Consider the following 21,029-nt stretch of genomic DNA (forward strand, 5'->3'; position numbering starts at 1 on the left):
GATTGACTAGACTAGTAGAGACTGTCAGGCCTGAAGGGTGCGTGCACCGTCCGATCTACGGTGTGGATCTAGCACCATACAAAATTGGATGTAGCCTTTTCTTCGAATGTACTATTATTTTGCATATAGTAATCTTTAAAAAACTACTCCCTCATTTCAAAAATGTAACTTGATTTGCTTTTTTTCTTAAATCAAGTTCAACTTTAACCAAGTTTATAGAAAAATATATGGCATCTAATCAAATAGATGCACTACGAAGACACATTTTAATGTGGATTTTAACAAAAAAATACTAATTTGATATTATAGATGTTGGTGTATTTTTTAAACTTGATTAAAAGTTAGAGAAGTATTATTTTGGGATAAAAGTAGGACGACCTATACTTTGTCATTTTGAGATTGAAGGAGTATTATTTTGCATAACCCTCACACTTGCAATTATATGTTGTTCATGTTCTCTTTTTTTTTGAAGGGAATGTTGTTCATGTTCTTGTCGAGTTGGATATAAAGTTAGGACCAGTTTTTGCTAACTTTGGGTCTGACAATGTACCCTCCGATGTAATCTCTTTGACAACGGTTGATATTACCTGTCTTTGTTTCATGGAAACTTTTTCCATCTCAAAAAAGAAAAGGAACCACGCATAGAGTACCATGAATTTGTGAAGAAGAAACAAAGGTTTTTTAAGGAGTTTTTATCTAATAATAATATAAAGTATCCTGCATTTACTTGAGAGGAAGAAAAGGTAAATGCAGCACCGGCTGCAACTAGGCCCGTTCCTTGTGCGTGTGTGCGTGTGTGCGTGTGTGTGTGTGTGGGGGGGGGGGGGGGGGGGGGAGGGGGTGCCCAGGTATGTATACAGAGAAGGTATATGAGTCAATGAGTTGTACATGCCGCGCCATAAGTACATGCATGATTTGAGTATTTGATGTGCCACTGATAAAAAAACAGGTGCCACATTTTTCTTTAATTCTTAGCCCACCGAGCAGCATTGAGCAAGTAAAGGAGGAGTTCGTCCAATCCAAATATCCAATTTCTTGTGCACTAATTAGCCAATCAAAAGCAACTAGGACACCAGATATTTGCTCTAAATCATTGACACCCACGACTAATTGTATTTTTCTTTTATATTCAGTAAAAAGCACTAACATGTCATCTAGAAATGTGTCAAGAAGAGATTATTGGATAAGATTGATTTTGATACAATCACCAATGATTTTGCATCTAGAAATGTTAAGAGAAACTTTTAAGGTAATATATATACATTGTTTTGATATGAATATTTTTTATGCATCTTGAGTGTTTCTTACTCCCTCCCTGTCTCAAATTACTATTCGTTTTGACTTTTTAGATGCATAACTTTTGCTATGTATTTAGACATAATATATATCTAGGTGTATAACAAAAGCAATATACATAGAAAAATGAAAACGAATCCTAATTTAGGACGGAAGGAGTAACATTTTTAATTATTAAAAGGTCCCATATAATTTCGGTCCCTGGCCCCCAAAATCTCAGGACCTTGCCTGGCTACAACCGTAGAGTCTCAACCGAGAAATACACAGCACAAGGCTCCAACACACTGAAACACACGACACAAGAACAGAGACGGTATAGGATGCCAGCACGGCCAGGAACACTGCAATCCGGTGGATCACCACAACTGCATTACACATTCACGTCCCAAGCCAAGATCTTGATTATTGCGTAACTGTGTTACAAAGGTAGAGTTTACTCACAACAATGATCGTTCTCTGTTTCACTCGAAAGAACAGAGACGGTATAGGATGCCAGCACGGCCAGGAACACTGCAATCCGGTGGATCACCACAACTGCATTACACATTCACGTCCCAAGCCAAGATCTTGATTATTGCGCAACTGTGTTACAAAGGTAGAGTTTACTCACAACAATGATCGTTCTCTGTTTCACTCGAACAATCGCTTACATTGAACGTCTGGTGCAAAACGGGTGCAACTGCAATGGGAGAAACTATACCGTGGTTTACGCGGCCATGATGCATTCAATGGCTTCCTTGCAGATCCCAGTCATGGTCGCCTCTGGTCCGTACACCTGCAACGAGTTTTTTTAAGCATAGTCAGGTCATCTGTTATGGGGATGGAGGCATGGAGCTGATCCCGGTGATTTCATTTCAGGAAACGGCATGTACGGCGTTTCTGTGAAAGAAGAATGTGCAATCATACCTCAATTGGGACACCAAGTTCCGCACCAAGAGTGCGCATTTTCGCGAGTCCGGTTTGGTAGTTTGGACCGCCTCTCCGGACGTAAATGTTCATCCTTGCGGCCTTCAATTTGGATTCCTGGAACCAGATTTGGAAGGTAAAAACAAATGGGATTGGTGAAGGTTTTAAATGGAGACAGGTGGGAGTGGTTGTGAAATTGAACAGCAATCAAACCATGCGGTCCAATTTACCTTCTCTCTTAAAGCCCGAATGATGCCACTAAATGTGGCAGCAACATCAGTGAAGTTAGCAATACCTCCTCCAATGAGAAGGGCTCTCTTGCGACCGTCAGGATCAGCAGTAGCACACTAAAAGGATTCAAACATTATTCATGACAAATAAAAGTAATGAGCAGAATAGACAGATAGCTGAAAGGTTCTTTACTGTTCTTACATCCAGAACCACTCTAGCATACTGCAGAACCTCCTCCTCGTTGGGAGCTCCACTGTACTCTGCATAATTTCCTAGCTCTGAAGCATAACCCAAATCTCCAACCTGGTATGCAAGAGGAACTGTGAGATTATTCCGCCATACATTTCACAGATGGCACATTTTATTGTTAAATATAAGTTCCTTTTAGAAATCCATTTTATGACAAATATGAAGTTATCGAGAGAAGGTATCAAAAGGTGCAAAGTAACTTGAAGGAGGGTTTGCCAGAAATTCAGGCTTACCGTATCAGCATATATGACACTAGCACCACCACCTGCAACCATTGTCCAAATGCGTCCTTTTGGGTTCAATACTGTGAATTTCAGAGAAGCACTTGTCTGAAAGAAGGAAAATGGTTCATTACTAAAATCAGATGGAACATACAGAACTGTCAACACATGTTAATCCATATACAAATGCAGACAGGGGAAAGGGTGAAAAGGAATATCAGGTGTCCAATTTCACATGAATATACCTTCTCATCCAGTTCATGGATAAAGCTTTCTGAGGGACTGAGAACTCTTCCGAAAGGTAGAGGGAACTCAATGTTACCCCACCTGTACATGAAAACAATGATCATTATGATTGGAGATACAGTAGGAAACCCTCTACCTTTTCACATAAAAAAAGTGATTAGTATGCAGGAGATAATAAGAATCTGTGAGGTACATCAAAAGCCTGAATCATACTTATTGAAGTTCTTGAAAGCGGCTGTGTCATCTAGTTCTCCTCTCATATCCAGAGGATATGGTTCACCATTTACCAAGGTAAATGGGTTCATCTCAAGAAATGAGAAATCCAAGTCTGCCAAAAGAATCAATGATCATCATATTGTAGAGACCGGAAAATCAACAATTACAAACTGTCTGCCTTTGGAAAGCATGGGTGAGGTACCTTGGAAAACAGAAAATACACCTCTAATGAAATCACCTATTTTTGTGCGGACCTGAAATTCAAACATGAATCATCACTGAGAATCAATAGAGCGTTGATGGTTAATCAAGAATCCAAAAACTACCAGCAGTAACAAGTTCAAACCTGCAGGGAACAAAATAAATGATATGATAAATAGGCAAGTAACAGGGCAATAGCTCACCTCCAGTGGCAGGGTGGCAATCAACGGAGCACATGCATCAGGTGTCATTTGCTTCTCTGTGGGAAGAAAGATTGTCTTAACCTTGTCCCAGTTCTCCTCAATCTCAATACCTCCACACTCAGAGAAACTAATGGTGCAGCCAAGCCTTTCTGATACAATTGAAAGGTAGTACTCTTGATCATGGGGCACAAACGGCTCAACTATGAAGGTTGTAATTGGAGCTTTGCAGCCACCCATCTCAACCTAAGATACACGAGCAAACCCATACAGATTATAAATAGCTTTAACAATCAAGCTTGTACTGGGGAAGCATGGGAAAATGTTGTTTTTCACTACCTCAACTCCCAACCGCTCCTTAACAAATTGGCGAACTTGGGCAAGGTCTAGGTTGAGGGCCACAAGTCCGCTCTTCCCACGCTTACCAAACAGCATGTCAGGCTTCACGACCAACTTCATAGATGAGAGCCATGGCTCCTGGTTTGCAAGCTCAGTGAAGTCCGTTGATTGTGTGACCTACAAATAAGCATACTTGACATTCAGTCAAATTCATCCTGACGAATATTCAGAAACAGGGATGCTTTTGAGAGAGAAAAGTTAACTACTATAGAGCATCAAAACTTGAAGCATTTGGTTCAAGAAAAAAAAAGTTGAAGCATTCCGCTCAATCAAATTCAATCTGTGTTTCTACAACCAACAAACCCAGCTAATGTAAAATACTCAGCAAGCCCACCTACCCAAGAGAAACCACATAAAGATCATGAATTTCCTGTTGCTATCTGCTGACTGAAAACCAACACAATGTTTTAGCATTAACCAATGAAGTACCAGTGTTTGATGCAGATCCAATTTATCAGAGCAAATTAGAGATACTATTACTTAAAGTATCACAGCCTAGTGAATGTTGAGACTCTGGATCATAGCAGCACTGCACCTTACAAATCCATTATAGCAAACCAATTATTATGACTTCAACATTTCTCTAAACTAGGAAGAGGAATTGAACATTCCCAGCCAAAGTACTAGCCAGCTTTCACCAACTAACAACGAATAACTAATGGGCCAATCATACACACAATAAACAAAAGATGGGTCTCAGTAATATAACATATCCAATATTCGTACGTCACAATGGATCAGGTCATAAACATATCTTCGGACAGGCCACACATGTCTTGGATAACTACGCATTGAGCATCATTTGACTCGTCCAACCAAAACATTATCAGTTCATTAAATCATTAATTGGAAACGGCGGTGGTGAAAAGTTATGTAGACAAGCATTCTACCGCATATTACTGCAAACAGCAGCTCTTGCAGCATAGTGCATTGCAATTGTTTCAAATCTAATTCCCGCATGATCCGTACAAAAAGTACCGTGTCAAAATCCCAAGTACACAACAGAATTCCATTGCCCAGAAAGTTTCCAGCAAATTTTAGCACCAATTAACAACAACAACAACAATCATGACTCTCAAATCAAATAGCTGCGGTTGGCTTCTGCCCAGCCGAGGTCTTCGTCCACTCCGGAATCTTAAACTACCAACAAACAGCAAAGCAACTACTGCAAGCCTAGAAGAGTTGCACGTTTGCAACAGCTTCAAACTGCAATCATGAGCAGGAAACACCAACAACTGCTCGAGCTCAGAACTCCCAGTCTCAGAGCGTAAATTGCGCCCACCTAGTCTCTCCCAGCACAAGTACTCACTCCACACGCCCCCAGAGCCACACCTCATCCCAAGAAGCCAGAATTGCCCATCCAATCGAACCCCTCGCGCGCCGGAGGGCAGGATCCGCGCCCGGCGCCGCTGAGATCCGCCGACTGACCTTCCCAATACCCCCAGATCACGAGCCGATCCAGCAAGCAGCAGGCTGCAGCGCGGCGGGAGAGAGAGGAAGAAAACAGGGAATGACCTGCGCGGAGAGGATCTGGAGGTCGATGCCGGCGAGGCGCTTGAGGTGCTCCCGGAGGAGGCGCTTGGAGTCGTACTCCCGGATCTTCTTCCGCGCCATCGCCGCCGCTCGCCGAGGCTTCTGAAAGCCGAGGGGGGGGGGGGGGGGGGGAGCAGGTGGGTTGGTGGAGAGCTCTAGCGGTGAGCGAGCGTTCGGACGGGGTGGCCAACGGCGACGTCGGGACTCGTGTGCGCCGTGCGCTGCCACCGCGGCGCGGGCGCGACGGGCGGCTTATATAGCGAGGCCGGCCGAGACGAGACACGAGAGGCGCCCGCCGGTGGTGAAGCGGCTGCGGGTTTCTTTCGGTCACTGGGATGTGGGCCCCGGCTGGTTTGGTTTGGCTGCAGGTGGATGGGATCTGGTTGCGTTGGGACCGTTTGGGTTGGTGCGGTGAGTGGTAACGTACCACACGGGCTGACAGGCAAGCACAAACATTTGAACTTAGGACATGTGGCACAGATAACAGGGCAGCGGCAATATTTTCCTTTTAAAATAATTTTACTGTAGTCACGAAAGATTATTAGGAGCATCACCTAATCCATCGGTTAACCGAGCTGTCTCGTTACACCATGTGCGAGTATATATGAGAGAGAGGGTGTCTTTCTTACCTCACGAAGGTAGGCTCTAACTTGAGGTTGATCCGTCCTCTTCGAAGATTTTTTGACTATCCAATTGCCATTTCTATTCAGAGGTGGATCTAGCGGTGGGGCGAGGGCTCAAGCCCCCCTACCACCTCTTAGATAGTGGAACCCCTATTGAGCACCTCTATGATTTTTTGAGGAAGGAGGGAAGGGAAGGAAGAAAAAGAAAAAGGAAGAAAAGGGAGCCCCGGTTAGGTTCATACGTTGCATCCGTCATTGTTTTCTATTGTTATGGCTTGGAGGAAAATCAATATTAATAGCATATATATCTCATCGCTAAAGTTGAATCATAAATTGATAGAGCAAATAGACTAGCAAAAACCGTAGGCTATATTAGCTCCTTGTCGGTACCTAGCTACTAGCACAACTTATCCCTTGGTTTGGGTCGTTGGAAGCTAAAAGTGGCACATGAGTCCTGGTTTGTTCTCACCTCTTTTTTTTTCTTGACTTCCTGTATAACTTTTGACTTCACAAAAGATGAACTTTTGACTTGAGGATAATGCCAACTCGTATCTACAATTCAACGACAAAGTAGTGACACAGAGGAAAAAAGAGCTTTTTCAACGGTCATTCGTACCCATAATCACTAATTATAAAATTGATTTTAGTGTAGGAGGGTAAGTGTGATAAATGCTGGAAAAATGGTCCATGAAAAGACCCATTTATAGAATTTATAAACGCATATTCAACGATAAAGTCGTGACACAGAGAAAAAAGAAGGTGTTTTCTCAACGGTCGTTCTTCATACTCAGAATGACTCATTCTAATTTGATTTAGTGTAGGAGGGTTGGTGTCGTACGCCTCTAAAACTTAACGGTACCATGCTACGGATGTGGCTGCACTACTCTCTACTCGTGCCATGTCTTAGGCCTTGTTTAGTTCCTCTTTTTCCCAACTTTGGCACTATGCAAAAAGAAGATTCCTTATCACATCAAACTTGCGGTACATGCATGGAGTACTAAATGTAGATGAAATCAAAAACTAATTGTACAGTTTTGTTGTACTTTGCGAGACGAATCTTTTGAGCCTAATTAGTCAATGTTTGGATAATAATTCATAAATACAAACAAAATGCTACAGTTGCATATTTATAGCAAAATGCAAACTTTGCCACTCCCAATTTGAGAACTAAATCTTAGTCTTTCCCAATTCAGTATTTTTACTGGGCAGATAACGTGCATCCCAATCTCTTCTGCGCGCACAGCCGGTCTCCGCGTCTCGGAGACGGCAGGGCCAGCGTTCAACGCAGGGCGCCTCACCCGTTGAGCGGTCGTGCGCGGGGTGGATGGACGGATGGCCTGGTGTGCCGGTGATCGATGGGCGTTGGAAACCATGCAACCCGATGTTGGTGATGTCGATGGAATCATGGGAGGTTGGGTGGGTTCCCCGTCGTTACTACCTCACCTGCTTCCCGCAAGAACAAGCAAAGTTCACACTTCCACCATACCAAACTCTCTCGCCTTCTTTTTATTTGCGTTACTCGCAACCTTCACGTGTAATTGTATAGATGTACTAAGTTTTTAGCTGCATTCGTGCGACTACATATATGATGAACAAGTTTAGCATGGAAACGGATGAGATTATCAGCGTCCATTTCTCAAATCGAACGCTGCATCTGATAGATTACCAGGATCCCGTGGACCCAAAGGAACCATTAGCTTGAATGAATACCACTGACACCACCAACAAACAAACCAAAAGGAAAAGAGAGCATGCTTTCATCTTCCGCAACCCGGGCACAACAAATCACCCAACACGCGGGGGCCATAAGCTGAGCAAAAACGAACACTTTCTGTTCCCATTAGCATCACGAGCTAACAACATTTAAACCCAGTTCTCAAACACAACTCAACTCCGTCAGTACACATTCCAACATCGCATCTCACCAAAGGGGATGTCCTACGGAACAATTGACAACCACACGCGAGGGCCCAACGGCCCTGGGGAACAAAGACTATTATCATTACATGATCCTACTACTACTGCTCACCACCGTAGACGACGAGCATCTGCCGCCAGCCCGAGCACGTCCAACCTGCCAGCCCCAGAACATGTTAGACATGGCGGGATGGAGATTGGAGGACATGATCCCTGTACAGGTCACAAAAATACCACATTCACCTACCTGATTGTTGAGATATCAGAAGAGAGCGACTTCCTGCAGCTCAGCAGTCGTGGGAGCGGTGGAAGATTATTCATCTTGGTAAGAGTCAGCAGCTGGCGCAGGAGCTGGGTTTCGCCTGACGAAGTGGCCTGCTGGACGTGGCCCCCTGTTGTGGCCCCGCTCCCTGAAAGCCGGACCAGAAGCGGGAGGCACCTCGGTTCGTTCTTCAACACTCGGGTTCTGCTGGAAGTCTGTAGCTTTACTGTGGGATCCGACTGGCTGGTATTCAAGATGACTGCCACCCCTCCGCCGTTCCGCATTTGTGCCATGGCTTGGCCTCCCAGCATCATAACCACCCCTTCCCCTATGTGCCCCGCCACCTCTGTGGTACCTTGTGTTATGCTGGCCCTGGCGACGTGGTGAAGGATTAACCGGCTCCTGTTCTGTCTCACCTTTCTGGTTACCATCTACCCGTGTCAGATTCTCCTGTTCACTGTGTGTGAACTTCTCATCGATGCCATCATTCCTTTCTGTAGGTTTACTACTGCGGCTGTCTTGACAGGTAGAACTATCAGGTCCTTTGAAGCTGTTCACCTCAACCCTAGCTCCATGGGTACCCACTTGCCCTTCAACAGCATTGTTGCCATCTGAGCTGTTCTGAGGATGGGAGTTGGATTTAGGCTTCCAGTGCGTTCTAGAATGTGAAACTGACCCGCTGCTTTTCACATCAGATCTTGGCATGCTCCTGTGTTCGGATGAGTTTGAATCCATGGCTGGGGTTGTTGATTGATAGACAAAGTCAGTCCTGCCCTCTCTATCTTTGCTCTCATTTGAGTAGCTACTTGCTTCGTTTCTTTGAGCCTTAACATGCTGTCGTCTTTGCCTGTTAGCTGCACTATGTTCTTTTACAGCATTGACAGATAAGGGAACTGTTTGAGCTCGAGCTGAGTTGCTCTCAGCAGCAGCATCTGCCTTGGATTTTAACTGCTTATCTTCTTGCTTGCCAGGTTCAACTGGCTGATTCTGATTGGTGGACTTCTGAACTTCCTTTGATTCATGAGAGTTGTCTGCTTGCTCAATAGAATTTGGTACCACCAAAGATGACTCATCAGTATTCCTTCTGCGCCAAGAAGGATTAGACTTCCCATGCCCCTTGCTAGTTTTCTTGTCCTCCAATTTCTTGGGTTCGGCTGCAGCATCTAATTTAGCAGCACTGGAGTTATCGATTGCTTCCTTATCATGACCCAGATTCTGCTGTTGCAGCTCTTTGGACATAGGCTTAGGAACATATCTTTCCATTTCAGCCCTCTTTGTTCTAGTAACATTCTCCCCATCATTGGAGGTCTTCCCAGCAGTGGGGTCAGCTGCTGCTGCATTCCGCATGGCTCCATCAGACTGCTCATTCTGCACTGGTGGCTTAATTGGTGCCCACAAGACACCTTCATTCCCAAGTGGCTTTTCAACAGCCCGAACACCATGCTGATGTTTTCCGGATCTTTTTGCTTGCTGAGGTCTTGGTCGGCTACTTTCTGTATTATGTGGTCCATCTGGTGATTTAACACGATTCTGATTTAGAGATGCAAGTGATATTCCACCCACAGTTATACTTCCCACAGTTACAATAGTACCTTCAGTGGGAACTATAGAGCTACTGATGATCACACCACCAGTATGTGTCTTTGGCTCACTAGGGACTTTCATTGTATTCTGCTCATTAAACACTGTAGGTGGATGTTTAGAAGTAACTGGAGCATCATCCACCTTTTTCTTATTTCTCAAATGCCGGGCACCCTTCTTGTTCTGAGCTGGGGGATCATCATGTGGTGCAACAGCTGTTGCTGTGTCCACAGGAACCTCAGCATTTTTCTTGGCATTCCCAGTGCTTATCGAAACGATTGGCTTCTCGCTAGAATTTTTCTCCTCTGAAACAACATGCCTTTTCCTGTAACCCTGCTTAGGCTTTGGAACGCTGGTGTCATGAGACTGTGAGATACTCTTCTGCCCAACATGATTCATGTTGATCTGTGTGTTCCTGACTGAGGATGAGGTGGAATGAGCAGCAGGGTCTTTGCCACCATCTGAAGTATGTGATAGTGCAGTAGTCTGGGGCTGTACATGAACCACAGTATGCTTGGGATCATTAGGAGGTGGAAGAACAATAAGATTGTCAGATGCAGTAACATCACATGGTTCAGCAACTGAAGTGGCAAGTTTAGCAGTCATATCAGGTCCAGCCTTTTGCTTATCATCATGCGCATCATCAGTTTCTACTTTTGTATCATTTGATTTCTTCTGAAGAACTGATGATCGTCTGTTCAGTTCTTCCAATTTCGCGAGAGCTTTTGCCTTTTGGTTCTTAATCCGTTCCTCCTCCTCAGCTTTCAACTTTTTTGCACGTTCTGCAGCCAACTCCTTCATTTTTGCACGCTGAATTGGGAGGAAAAAAACAAATACAACACTAATCAGCAATCAACATCATTCAAGTAACCTCACTACTTTAAGAAATTCCACAGGCAATAAAAGCAGACCAATATGTCTTAATTAGCAAAAGCTAGTCATTAGTTGATTATGGCGCAACAACTGTCCTGTGATATGAATTCCAACTGGAATCCCAGATACAAATAGACAAGGTAGGATAATATATTATAACTTGAAGCAATGGCAATGCTGCAGCACGTAGCATACTTTTCTAATTGACTTTTTTTCATACGCACTTGATAAGCGAGGTTTCATTGGATTAAAAATTTCAGAGATAGTGGCAAAAAAGATAATTGCAATAAGAAACTTCTAGAAGATAAGAATGGTGGCCATACAACTAGTAAGAATATCACAAATCTGCAAATATACCTGGGACTCATAATCAAGTGAAGCTGGCATATCATCAGGTAAGATCACAGGTTGCAGCTGTGAAGCACTCTCAGCTGGTTGGCCATGCTGAATGTTATTCCTCAGATCAGCTACTGGTAATGAATCAGCAGTGGAACTTTCTCCCCTTCCATGACTCGCTAACTTATTAGCTAGTCTGTCTTTAGAAGGACCATGGTGACTGTTTCTTAAAGAATCACCTCTCCTATGTGCACGATCATTAATTGAATCACCCAGCTTTCCAGCTTTGCTAAATTCAGTTAACTGTGAGTGTGCCGGTCCAACAACTGCACCCTCGCTAGGCACATTTGGTAGTCTCTGCACCACAGGAGAGATATGAGAAACAGAAGTCACCCGGTCAGAAGTGCAAGCTCCAGTAATGACAGCAGTAGATGAAATATCAGTGCTTTTTTGCTGTTTCTTGAATTCCTTGGAAGAAGCTGGTTCTGGAACATTACGTGCATCAACATTTCTGGCTTTGTTGTTCAAACTCTCAATTTTCTCTATTAAAGCTGTATTCTTCTTAATGACAGGTTGCTGATCAAGTGTAACTGAACTATCCTCCTTGAATTTCTTGCGCACAGTGCCATCACCAGTTTCCCTGGGATGGGAATGTGCATTTTGAGAAACAGATGAATGGTCCGTACCAACGGGACCTCTCTGGTTAGGCACCGACTTTGTAAGTACCCTATTTCTTTCACCATAGGTGTCCCTTGTATCTGTCCTCATGTTCATATCAGTCCGGTTTCCATCAGGATGCGGAAGAAGTGGCGGTGCTGGCTTCACATTCCTTTCAAATTCATGGGAACCTCCTAGGCGATCAGGGTTATCATGTAAACTCCCAGGTTGTCCTCGACGAAACACATTTACTTTATCAGGTTCCAGCTGCTCCCTCAGAACCGTTTCATGTTTGTCTGGTCTGCTTTGAGAATGTCCAGGGTGGAACTTGTCATTCTGATTTGGAAAATGATTCAATACTCCAGGTTGACGAGGACCTCCAACAAAATTAGGATCCCTCACATTGGCATTATTGAAATTTGCTCGAGGGCCATAATATCCATCATAAGGCACTGGACCCTGATAAACTGTTCTGACTGGAATAACAGGCTGATTCATAATATAGGAATTAGGAGGCATAGGATGATACACATCACCATTTTTAGGGTGATATCCACCATGCCCTGACCCCTGCCTTGCTGCGGCTTCAGAGTTGGGTGGGAACTGACCATAATAACCAAATGGTTCGACAGGGAAACTGCCAGGGGGGCCTACAGGTCTGTATGGTCCACCTGGTGCTGCTCCTCTATGCCACATTCCCTCGGGGGGTTGACCATGAGGTGCACGCCATGAATCGAACTGTGGAGGAGGCATATGAAAATTTTGTGGATATGGTTGTGGCTGCAGGCCCTCAGTTGGCAGACTTGTGACAGGGGCAGGAGCACCTCCAGTGTGGGCATGCTGCTCTGTCTTCATGATATCAACAGCATGATTATTGGATGACGAAATCACTTCAGCGTTTCCTAGCACATAAGATATTTCCGATTACAATAAGACAATTATATGTATCCAACAGCAGTGAATGTTATCGACCGATGATGTAATTATGAAATTACCATACCAGCTGTTAGGCTCTTCACTTGTTCCACTTGCGGTGCCTCTTTACCAGAACTAGAAGTTGGGCGCCCTTTCGAACTATGGCCTAGAATAAAAAGACGTGTAAGGAGGATTTTTCTTATCTTTATACATAAAGTAAGTAGATAATATTAGCAGTCGTAGACAAAGAAGTCTGAACAAAAACAAATTGTGGCAAAGTCAATAAACCATTTTTGCCAAAAATAGTTTACCAATGCTAGCATTTACCTTGTATTTATGTAAATGTTTTAAAGACAGCTCACAATTTGACATGCTAAACATAAAAACTACAAAAACAATTTGGCAGGAGCAGACATAAAAACTATAGAACATATCTTATGTTGCACAAAGTACCTCGTTGACTGTTAACTTCAGAGCCAAGGGTTGGGAAATCACCAGTACTTAGAGTAAAACCATGCCCATGTGATGAAGATCCCTACATAGTTAAAAAAAAACACAAATATGAAAAGAAGGATGTACTGAATCCCAATCTAGATTGAGTTGTAGGTCTGCAGAATTACCGATCTATCAATAGTCCTTATCGATGCTTTCATATTATCTGGAGCACTATCAGCGAATCGAGAAAGCTGTGAACTTCCTGGTCTTGTTTCCGCACTTCGGGGACGATTTGTAGCCACTGGTACATGAGATGATGGGAATGTGCCTGATGCTGAAGATGGGCGAGAATTTGGACCCCAAGCATTGGGTGAACCAAGTGATTCACTTCCAGCTGTTGATGGCCTTGAGCCGCCCCCAGAGGAGGGCCGGCCATTGAAGTGGCTGGATGAACTGGAACTTCCATCATTCTTGGTAGACATAATTGATGAGGAACCCCATGCATTTGGTGTTGCAGAAGGTGCTTTGCTGCCCCATGTGAGGGTGCCCCTAACATTGAAACAAAAGTTTCGTGGCATACTAATTATGGGAAAACATTGAGATCATCTTAAACATAAAAAAACATCGAGTTATATCAACACTTACGAACCAAACAAGAATGTCTACTTACTTTGGAACAATTTCCAGGTTGGGATCAAGACCATTGTTTTCCGACCTTCATAAGCAATAACCAAATCAATCCACATACAAAAAATTTTACAGAATTAAGGATTTGCTACAAGAAGCTAATAGCGAAACTGTTACCTCACACTTGGTAAATTAATCGGTTTTGGGACTTTTCCTAGAACAGTCATACCAGATTTCCTTGCAGGAGCAGCACCCCATCTGAAGGAAGCCATAAGGAAGAATTAAATTAGCAGAGAACTGATTATGCAGGTACAGAGGAAAATGTTTGCAGCCCGTACAACACAAAAATCTACCCACACAAATTACAAATATGAAACATCGCAATAAATGACATCACAAAACAAGGCAGTTCATGTGGATACAACATTTAATTTGCAGGTGCCAAGGAAGATTTGTTACATGTGGGACAACATTTGAAAACAAAATTTATGTGACAACTCGCACATGGCTAGCTCTGGATGGGACAAAATGAATATCACCTCAATTTGTGACCCAGTGTACATGCAATAGCATAACAAGCTTGTTTCTGTTATTGCACAATCATTAATTAGGGATCCTCAACCTAAAGGGGTCCCCAACATAAATAGATACTTCCTTTCATCATAAATATAAGTCTATTTTACCTCAAAAAAATATAAGTCTATTTATGTTTGTTCTCAGTCAAACCTTTTCAACTTTGATAATGAATAAAAATCTAATTAGTTTTGTTCCAAGTCAAACATTTTTAACTTTGACAACGAATATAAGTCCATTTAGGTTTGTTCTAAGTCAAACTTTTTACCTTTTGACTAGCAACTTCTATTAAAATGTATTATGTTAAATGAAAAGGAGTTATATGTTACTCCCTCCATTTCAAATTATAGGTCGTTTTGGCTTTTCTAGATTCATAGATTTTGCTATGTATCTAGACATAGCGTATATCTATATGCATAGTAAAAACTATGAACCTTAAAAAGCCAAAATGACCTATAATTTGTGACGGATGGAGTATAAAAGTAGTTTCCATAATGAATCCATTCAATCTATATAAAATATTTTAGATATATATGATCAAAGTTAAAAAAAAAAGCTCGACTTGGGACAAACCTAGATGGACTTATATTTGTGATAGGGTTAACTAGAAACTTCAGCACCATGACCTAATAATTAATCACTGTTCTTACCTTAAAACTTCAATAAGTCAACCCTAATCACAAATAGGTTAAACAGAATAGTTAAGCAGAAAAAAGAGGTGATTTAAATATGGGAAAAGGTATGCCAGCTATTGAGAGAGGCAGCTCAGCTGCACGAAATTGTAAGCACCACCCCAGAATTTCCAGGACCGCAGCTCTTCATTCACAAGACAATGGATATAATCACCGCATCATTTAACAGTCTGGTGATTTCCCACACAAACTGGATTACCGGACACGACCGTTATCCAAAACTGACAAAACCTACATGTAAATCTCACCAATAAAACACTTAGGTCACACACGATGACACGAGTACCACACCCTCTCAACTCTGTGAGTCCGTTGGGCCAATTGTCCCAAAATGATGGCTCGATATCAAACCTGACCTTCCAAAAGGTATCATCTTTACCCCCGTAATCAATTGAAACCAGATGCATGCTACACACACACACCACAGCAAACAGATGCTAGATTTTCTAATTTTTACCCCCTAGAGAATCCGCAGTAACAATGCACAGTCCCAACGCAAAATACTAGAATTGCTTAAGGGGCAATTTGGGAAACATAATTGCATCGCGCTTGAGAGGTGGGGATGGAGATCGCGAACCTCCGGTCCGTGCTGAGCGTCGAGGCCATGGCCCCTCCTCCGCGCGAGCGAGCTCCTCCGGCGGGACACGCCTCTCTAATTTCCCGGTGGCGAATCGAGCGGAACCAACTGCCGGGCCGTGAAGAGGGCCCCGAGGCCGTGGAGATCGAGATCCCTGGGGCCGCCTCCCTGGAGCCCCGAGGAGCGATGGGGACCGCCGAAACCCTAGGAGGCGGAGGCGGACGAAGCGATCAGCGCGGGTAGCGGCAGGCCCGGATCGGCGGCGCGCGACCGCGGAGGCGGGAAACGATGCTGTTGCGAGAGGGGAGGTAACGGGGACCCTCGGCGCCCTGCCGTCCGGCGAGCGGCGGCGGCGGGGGAGGGGAGGATGACAGGTGGGGCCCGCTCGTCAGAGGCGGAGGCGGGAGGACGAGGCGACGGGGGGGGAGGGGAGGGGAGGGGGAAGAGAGAAGGTTGTGGGGTGTGTTCGTGAGAGCGATATAAAGGGCGGAGAGGAGGGACGCGTGGCGGGGCGAGACTGGACGTGGGGACGGGAGCCCGTGCGCGCTCCGGGCCCAGGTGTCAGGGTGGATAGGCCACGTGGGGTGCGTGGGGAGTGGAGGGGATGCGTGCGTCGGTGTGGCCGCGGGGAGCAGAGGATCCGGTGTGACGGGCTTGAGGTGGTTTGGCGTAATTGCGTGCTTGGATTTGGCTCGCCACGTCGGAGGCCGCGACGTGGACGTTTCGTGCGAGCCAAGGTTGTACAAGAGGCAGAGCGGTTTCACTCCGAGCTTCTTCGTTAATTTAATGATGTCACGAATCATCCACAGTAATCATTAGTATAAGATATAAACGATATGTAAAAGATTTGATAAGTTGATAACTAAAGCACTTATTACAAGTCTTTTGAGAACGTGTCTGACCTTGAGCATGTGTTTCATGAAGAAAGAAAGTACTTACAAAGCAACCAGGTTATCAGGCTCTCTTCCTTAGCTTCCAAGCTATCAGTCTGCGATCATTCATGTGATATCATCTTGTCAGTCCTGTTGTGCAGCCTCCACATCGCGCGTATTTTCCTATTAATACAAAGATGCGTAGCCTCTACGATAATTATTATTTCCCTTCGTTTCAAATTGTAGATCATTTTGACTTTTCTAGGTTCACAGATATTATTATATATATGGACATAGACTATATCTAGATGCATAGTAATATCTATGAATCTAGAAAAGCTAAAACGATGCATAGTAATATCTATAAACCTAGAAAAATTAAAACGACCTACAATTTAGAACGGAAAGAGTAACTTAATAGTGATAATAGTGAGGGTGATTGCTTAGTGCATGGCAATATCAGGATCTCAACTTGTATGGTAACACTGACTGGCAATCACGGAAGGATAGGACAATGGCAGCGTTATATGATATCCCATACCACTGTTAGGATCATCGATCATTCATCATGCGTGGGGAAGACGACCATGCACCGCGTGTTGCAGAAGGAAATGGTTTGTGAAAACGCATCACTCATCAGGAATCCATCACGTCCATGGGCCGCTAGCTGTTGTTGCAACTAGATCCGAGCATTTTTGGGTCAGGCCGGGCTGAAAAAATTTCGATTCATTTCGACCTGAAAAATAGTGTCCACGATCGTCCCATGGGCGTAGTTGGGCCGATTTTTCGGATCGGGCTCGACATCCCTATTTTTTTGAAAAATAAATTGTCTGGATAGGTTCGGGTCGGCTCAATTTTTTTTTCGAGCTTGATTTTCACTGACCACACCTCCCATAGCAAGCGTGGACGGACCAAATCCCAGCAGGTTCAGGCTGCGGGGGCGGGCAAAAAATGTTCAGGTATAGCTAGGGGTGGTAAAGGGTCATCTAATTTAGCATAGTAAATTTAAGGATCAGGCGCATTAAAGACCGAGCCAAAATAGTATATGATTTTGAGGCTGAGTTGATAGATTGTGAAAAAGGTATGAGAGCCATAATCCATTACAATACCACGCCTGAGCACAACATTAGAGTGACACTTATATTCCACCGTCCGGCGTACAAAATCCTCAGCTCAACACGGCTGAGCAACAACGTATATCATTTGCGCACGCGCGACCTCTCTTTATTATGTGCTCCTCGTGTGATCGTGTCACAGACCCACTTTTTTATTTTAGCTCTTTTCGTGAAATTTTTTCACAAATAGGCTCCTGGCGGAACCAATTCCAAAAATGGACCCTTAGCTTGGCGCCAGGATGGCTGGCGCCAAGTGTCGGGCATACTCCCCAGGCCCTCACCGTTGGCGCCAACCTCCATGGCGCCAAGGTCCCCACCGTTGCGTGACCACGTGGCGTGGTATGCATTACGTGGCGTGTCATGGATTACGTGGCGAGCGGGCGGGTGGGTGGTGTCTTGGCGTCAAGATTGGTGGCGCCAAGCCTTGGCGCCAGGTAGGCTAGCGCTAAGCTTTTTACCACAGCATCACCCCCCTTCCTTTTGCATGTCTGTTTCTTTTCCAATCTTGTTTCAAACCTGCGTCGCTGCCCTCGGAGCCCGCTGTCGGCGCCGTCGCCGCCCGGAGGCCGCCCACCACCGCCCGACGCCCGAAGTCGCCCGGAGGCCGCCCGCCCCCGCCCGGCGGCCAGCCGCCCCGCTGGTGCCCCCAGGCCAGGCCCCCGTGCCCGCCCCCGGTCCGGCCGGAGGCCGCCCGCCCCCAGCCCGGGCGCCCGCGGCCGCCCCCGCCGGTGGCCCACAGCCCGGTGCCCGCGCCCTCCACGGTCGGAGGTCGCCCGACCCCCGCCCAGCGCCGCCCCCACCCCTTGTTGCCGGTTTGCACCAATGAGGTAAAACTCTAAGAAGAGTTATAGTTAACTAGATAGATAAAAGAAGGTAGAATTTAGATAGGTAGGTAGAATTGTTAGATAAAATAGTTATATAGATAAATTAGAATAGTTAGGTAGAATTTAGATAGGTAGGTAGAATTGTTAGATAAAATAGTTAGATGGATAAATTGACAGATAGATAGAATTGTTAGATATGAAAACTAATATAATTTGGTAGGTGTTTTTTATGAATTGCAATGATAAAAGGAATCGAGAATACTCATGACACTATTTAACTAGGTGGGTGTGCAATTTTGTTTACGTAGTTAGATGTATAGTTACATAGTAAACTAGTTATTACGATATTTAGTTAAGTAGTTGTATAGTTAAGTACATAGGTACATATTAGGTGACATAGTTAGTTAGTTATATGACATAGTTAGTTAGTTGTATTTAGTAGTTAGTAGTCAATTAACTAGAGACCTTGTACTTAGAATGCTTCATTTATTATGGACTAAATGAATTGTGCGTCATTATATTGATGTACTGGATGGAGAACGTAGTGAGCATATATCATGGAAGCACCGTGGAAAAGGATGACTATGGATGTGTTAAGTTTGTTGACATGCAGTGCGAGGTTGTGATATTTGATGAGAAACCCTCATTTAGTGAGTTGCTTGCAAAGGCTCGGGAGGAGCTACATTGTCATGGAGATGATGAAATCACAGTCGAGGGCATACTTCACCTAGGTTCCCCTCTCAACATTCAAAGGAAGATGGTCCAAATTTGGTGTGCAGGCTAGTGGGAAAAATATGTGAGAACGATTATGAATGGTCATTCCCCAAGTGTTGAAGTGGTTGTTCGTCAGGTGGGAGTTGATCCAAATCCTCATCGGTTTTCCTGACCAATGGGTCAACGAGCACACTTCGATCCCCCCGTCCTAGAACCTGTTATGGACGTGAAGGTTGCACCTACGATTCCCGATGCTGAATCTGCCCCCAATGAAGTAGTTGGAGATGTTTGTCGGATTGTTGATGATGTGGCGGACTCTCCTAATGAGTTCTTTTTCACTCAGAATGATCCGAGTAAGTGTCTTATCAGTTTCTATTGTTGAGAGCTAACCCCATTCGTTCCATCAATTTGTTTTTTACTCATATTTGTACTTAGTGTCGCAGGAGATATTCCAGAAAATGTGGATGTGCCTCTAGTTGCTGCGCAAGTGCAATGTGGAGATGGATTGCGTGGCTCCAATAGTGTTGAAATTATGAATGATGAAGATGCATACGAGATGGGAGTGGATCTTGATTCTGATGATGATCGCCTTGTTGGAGAGATGACAGAGAGTGATATTGAGATGTTCAGGTGTATCTTCCTCGGACGTCGTGATCCGATAGTTCACGAGTTTAGTGATCTTACTCTTTCCGATCAGGCGTTTGCAGAAGGACGTGATGATGAGCTCATAGAAGCTCCTAAAGCTAGTCCTAGTATGGTTATTGAGGAGGGAAGGGTATTTAAGGACCTTCCCGCATTGAAGAGACAGTTGGGCATTGCCCCTAGGACGCGGATGCAGAGACAGTTGGGCACTACTGCAGGGCATGGATCCTGCACCTGGTTGCCTGCGTTCTTTTCCCAGACTCTACAGGTGACACTGCGTTTTGTATGTGGATCCACTGCCTCAGTGACTGGCAGCAGGCGGGTTAGTACAGTTGGGGGTTAGCTGTGCTGTGTTTCCTGTACCGGCAGCTGTGGGAGGCGTGCCGTCGGACTTCGGGCTCCGCGTCAGTTGGTGGGTGTGTGTACCTATTGCAGTTATGGATGTGGGCCCGTCTTCCAGTTGGTCATCCCGAGATTATGGGTCGTCGACCGTGGTTCCCAGGTCAGCCGCCGAGACGGCAGTCGACATGGGCATATCTTTGGGATCAGGTTAAGGTTGGCCATACGAGGTTGGAGCGTGTCGGGCATGCACCCCAGGCCCACGAGTAGACCTTGAACAGCCCACTAAGGGACGTACTCGGAGATGATCAGGACAAGGGGATAGGCTTATCCCACTCGGACTAGTCAAGTGTGAGTATGGAAAACTACTCGGGCCATACCGAGTAGAACTCTGTACTAGTACTCGACTAGGACTCGGACTTGTAACCGTGCCCTCCCGTGCATATAAGGGCGGGCAGGGACCCCCCTCAAGTAGAACAACTCCAAGTGCATCTAAGATCAATACAAACACATAGGACGTAGGGTATTACGCGATCTAGCGGCCCGAACCTGTCTAAATCGTGTTCCTTGCGTCACCATTAATTCCTTGATTCTCGACGGCCCTTACCGCATAAAAGACCACCTAGGGTACCCCCCAGGCGGGTTGCCGGTCTAAAACACCGACAACTGGCGCGCCAAGTAGGGGAGCTCGTTGAGTTTCTTAGCGCGAACTCAATGGCAACGGTCGTCGTCAAGCCCGTCTTCACCATCAAAGCGG

General features: G+C 44.9%; 2 protein-coding genes across 4 annotated transcripts; both read right to left on the minus strand.

The window, feature by feature from the left end:
• Window positions 1-1,448: 1,448 nt before the first annotated feature.
• On the minus strand, window positions 1,449-5,900 carry LOC101758485 (ATP-citrate synthase alpha chain protein 3). Of its 2 annotated transcripts, XM_004962683.3 has the most exons (12): window positions 5,681-5,900; window positions 4,106-4,282; window positions 3,770-4,012; window positions 3,568-3,619; window positions 3,363-3,477; window positions 3,149-3,230; window positions 2,916-3,011; window positions 2,635-2,736; window positions 2,433-2,549; window positions 2,203-2,319; window positions 1,997-2,071; window positions 1,449-1,878 (listed from the first exon to the last, which is right to left on the minus strand). In XM_004962683.3, exons 1-11 carry the CDS (start codon window positions 5,777-5,779, stop codon window positions 2,003-2,005), a joined length of 1,269 nt encoding a protein of 422 aa, XP_004962740.1. In that variant the 5' UTR covers window positions 5,780-5,900; the 3' UTR covers window positions 1,449-1,878; window positions 1,997-2,002. The 2 variants fall into 2 exon arrangements, with proteins under 2 accessions (XP_004962740.1, XP_004962739.1); XM_004962682.3 differs by having other exon boundaries at window positions 1,613-2,071; window positions 5,681-5,899.
• Window positions 5,901-8,058: 2,158 nt separating this feature from the next.
• LOC101759168 (protein MODIFIER OF SNC1 1) lies at window positions 8,059-16,190 on the minus strand. Of its 2 annotated transcripts, none has more exons than XM_022825409.1 (9): window positions 15,767-16,190; window positions 14,102-14,182; window positions 13,968-14,012; window positions 13,483-13,846; window positions 13,316-13,397; window positions 12,948-13,028; window positions 11,312-12,837; window positions 8,486-10,891; window positions 8,059-8,395 (listed from the first exon to the last, which is right to left on the minus strand). In XM_022825409.1, the coding sequence occupies exons 1-8, from the start codon at window positions 15,793-15,795 to the stop codon at window positions 8,552-8,554; spliced, it is 4,548 nt and encodes a 1,515-aa protein (XP_022681144.1). In that variant the 5' UTR covers window positions 15,796-16,190; the 3' UTR covers window positions 8,059-8,395; window positions 8,486-8,551. The 2 variants fall into 2 exon arrangements, with proteins under 2 accessions (XP_022681144.1, XP_012700240.1); XM_012844786.3 differs by having other exon boundaries at window positions 11,312-12,849.
• Window positions 16,191-21,029: the final 4,839 nt, after the last annotated feature.

The sequence above is a fragment of the Setaria italica genome, chromosome III (genome assembly GCF_000263155.2).
Source record: "Setaria italica strain Yugu1 chromosome III, Setaria_italica_v2.0, whole genome shotgun sequence".
Lineage (NCBI taxonomy): Eukaryota > Viridiplantae > Streptophyta > Magnoliopsida > Poales > Poaceae > Setaria > Setaria italica.

Coding starts and splice junctions, on each gene's coding strand:
- LOC101758485 (XM_004962683.3), bottom strand. CDS start 5,779: ATGGCGCGGAAGAAGATCCGGGAGTACGACTCCAAGCGCCTCCTCCGG. Junction 3,478..3,567: donor TGTATTTTCTGTTTTCCAAG/GTACCTCACCCA, acceptor TTCTTTTGGCAG/ACTTGGATTTCTCATTTCTT. Junction 2,320..2,432: donor TTCGGGCTTTAAGAGAGAAG/GTAAATTGGACC, acceptor ATCTGGTTCCAG/GAATCCAAATTGAAGGCCGC.
- LOC101759168 (XM_012844786.3), bottom strand. CDS start 15,795: ATGGCCTCGACGCTCAGCACGGACCGGAG. Junction 14,183..15,766: donor ACGCTCAGCACGGACCGGAG/GTTCGCGATCTC, acceptor GGCTTCCTTCAG/ATGGGGTGCTGCTCCTGCAA. Junction 14,013..14,101: donor ATTAATTTACCAAGTGTGAG/GTAACAGTTTCG, acceptor TTGCTTATGAAG/GTCGGAAAACAATGGTCTTG.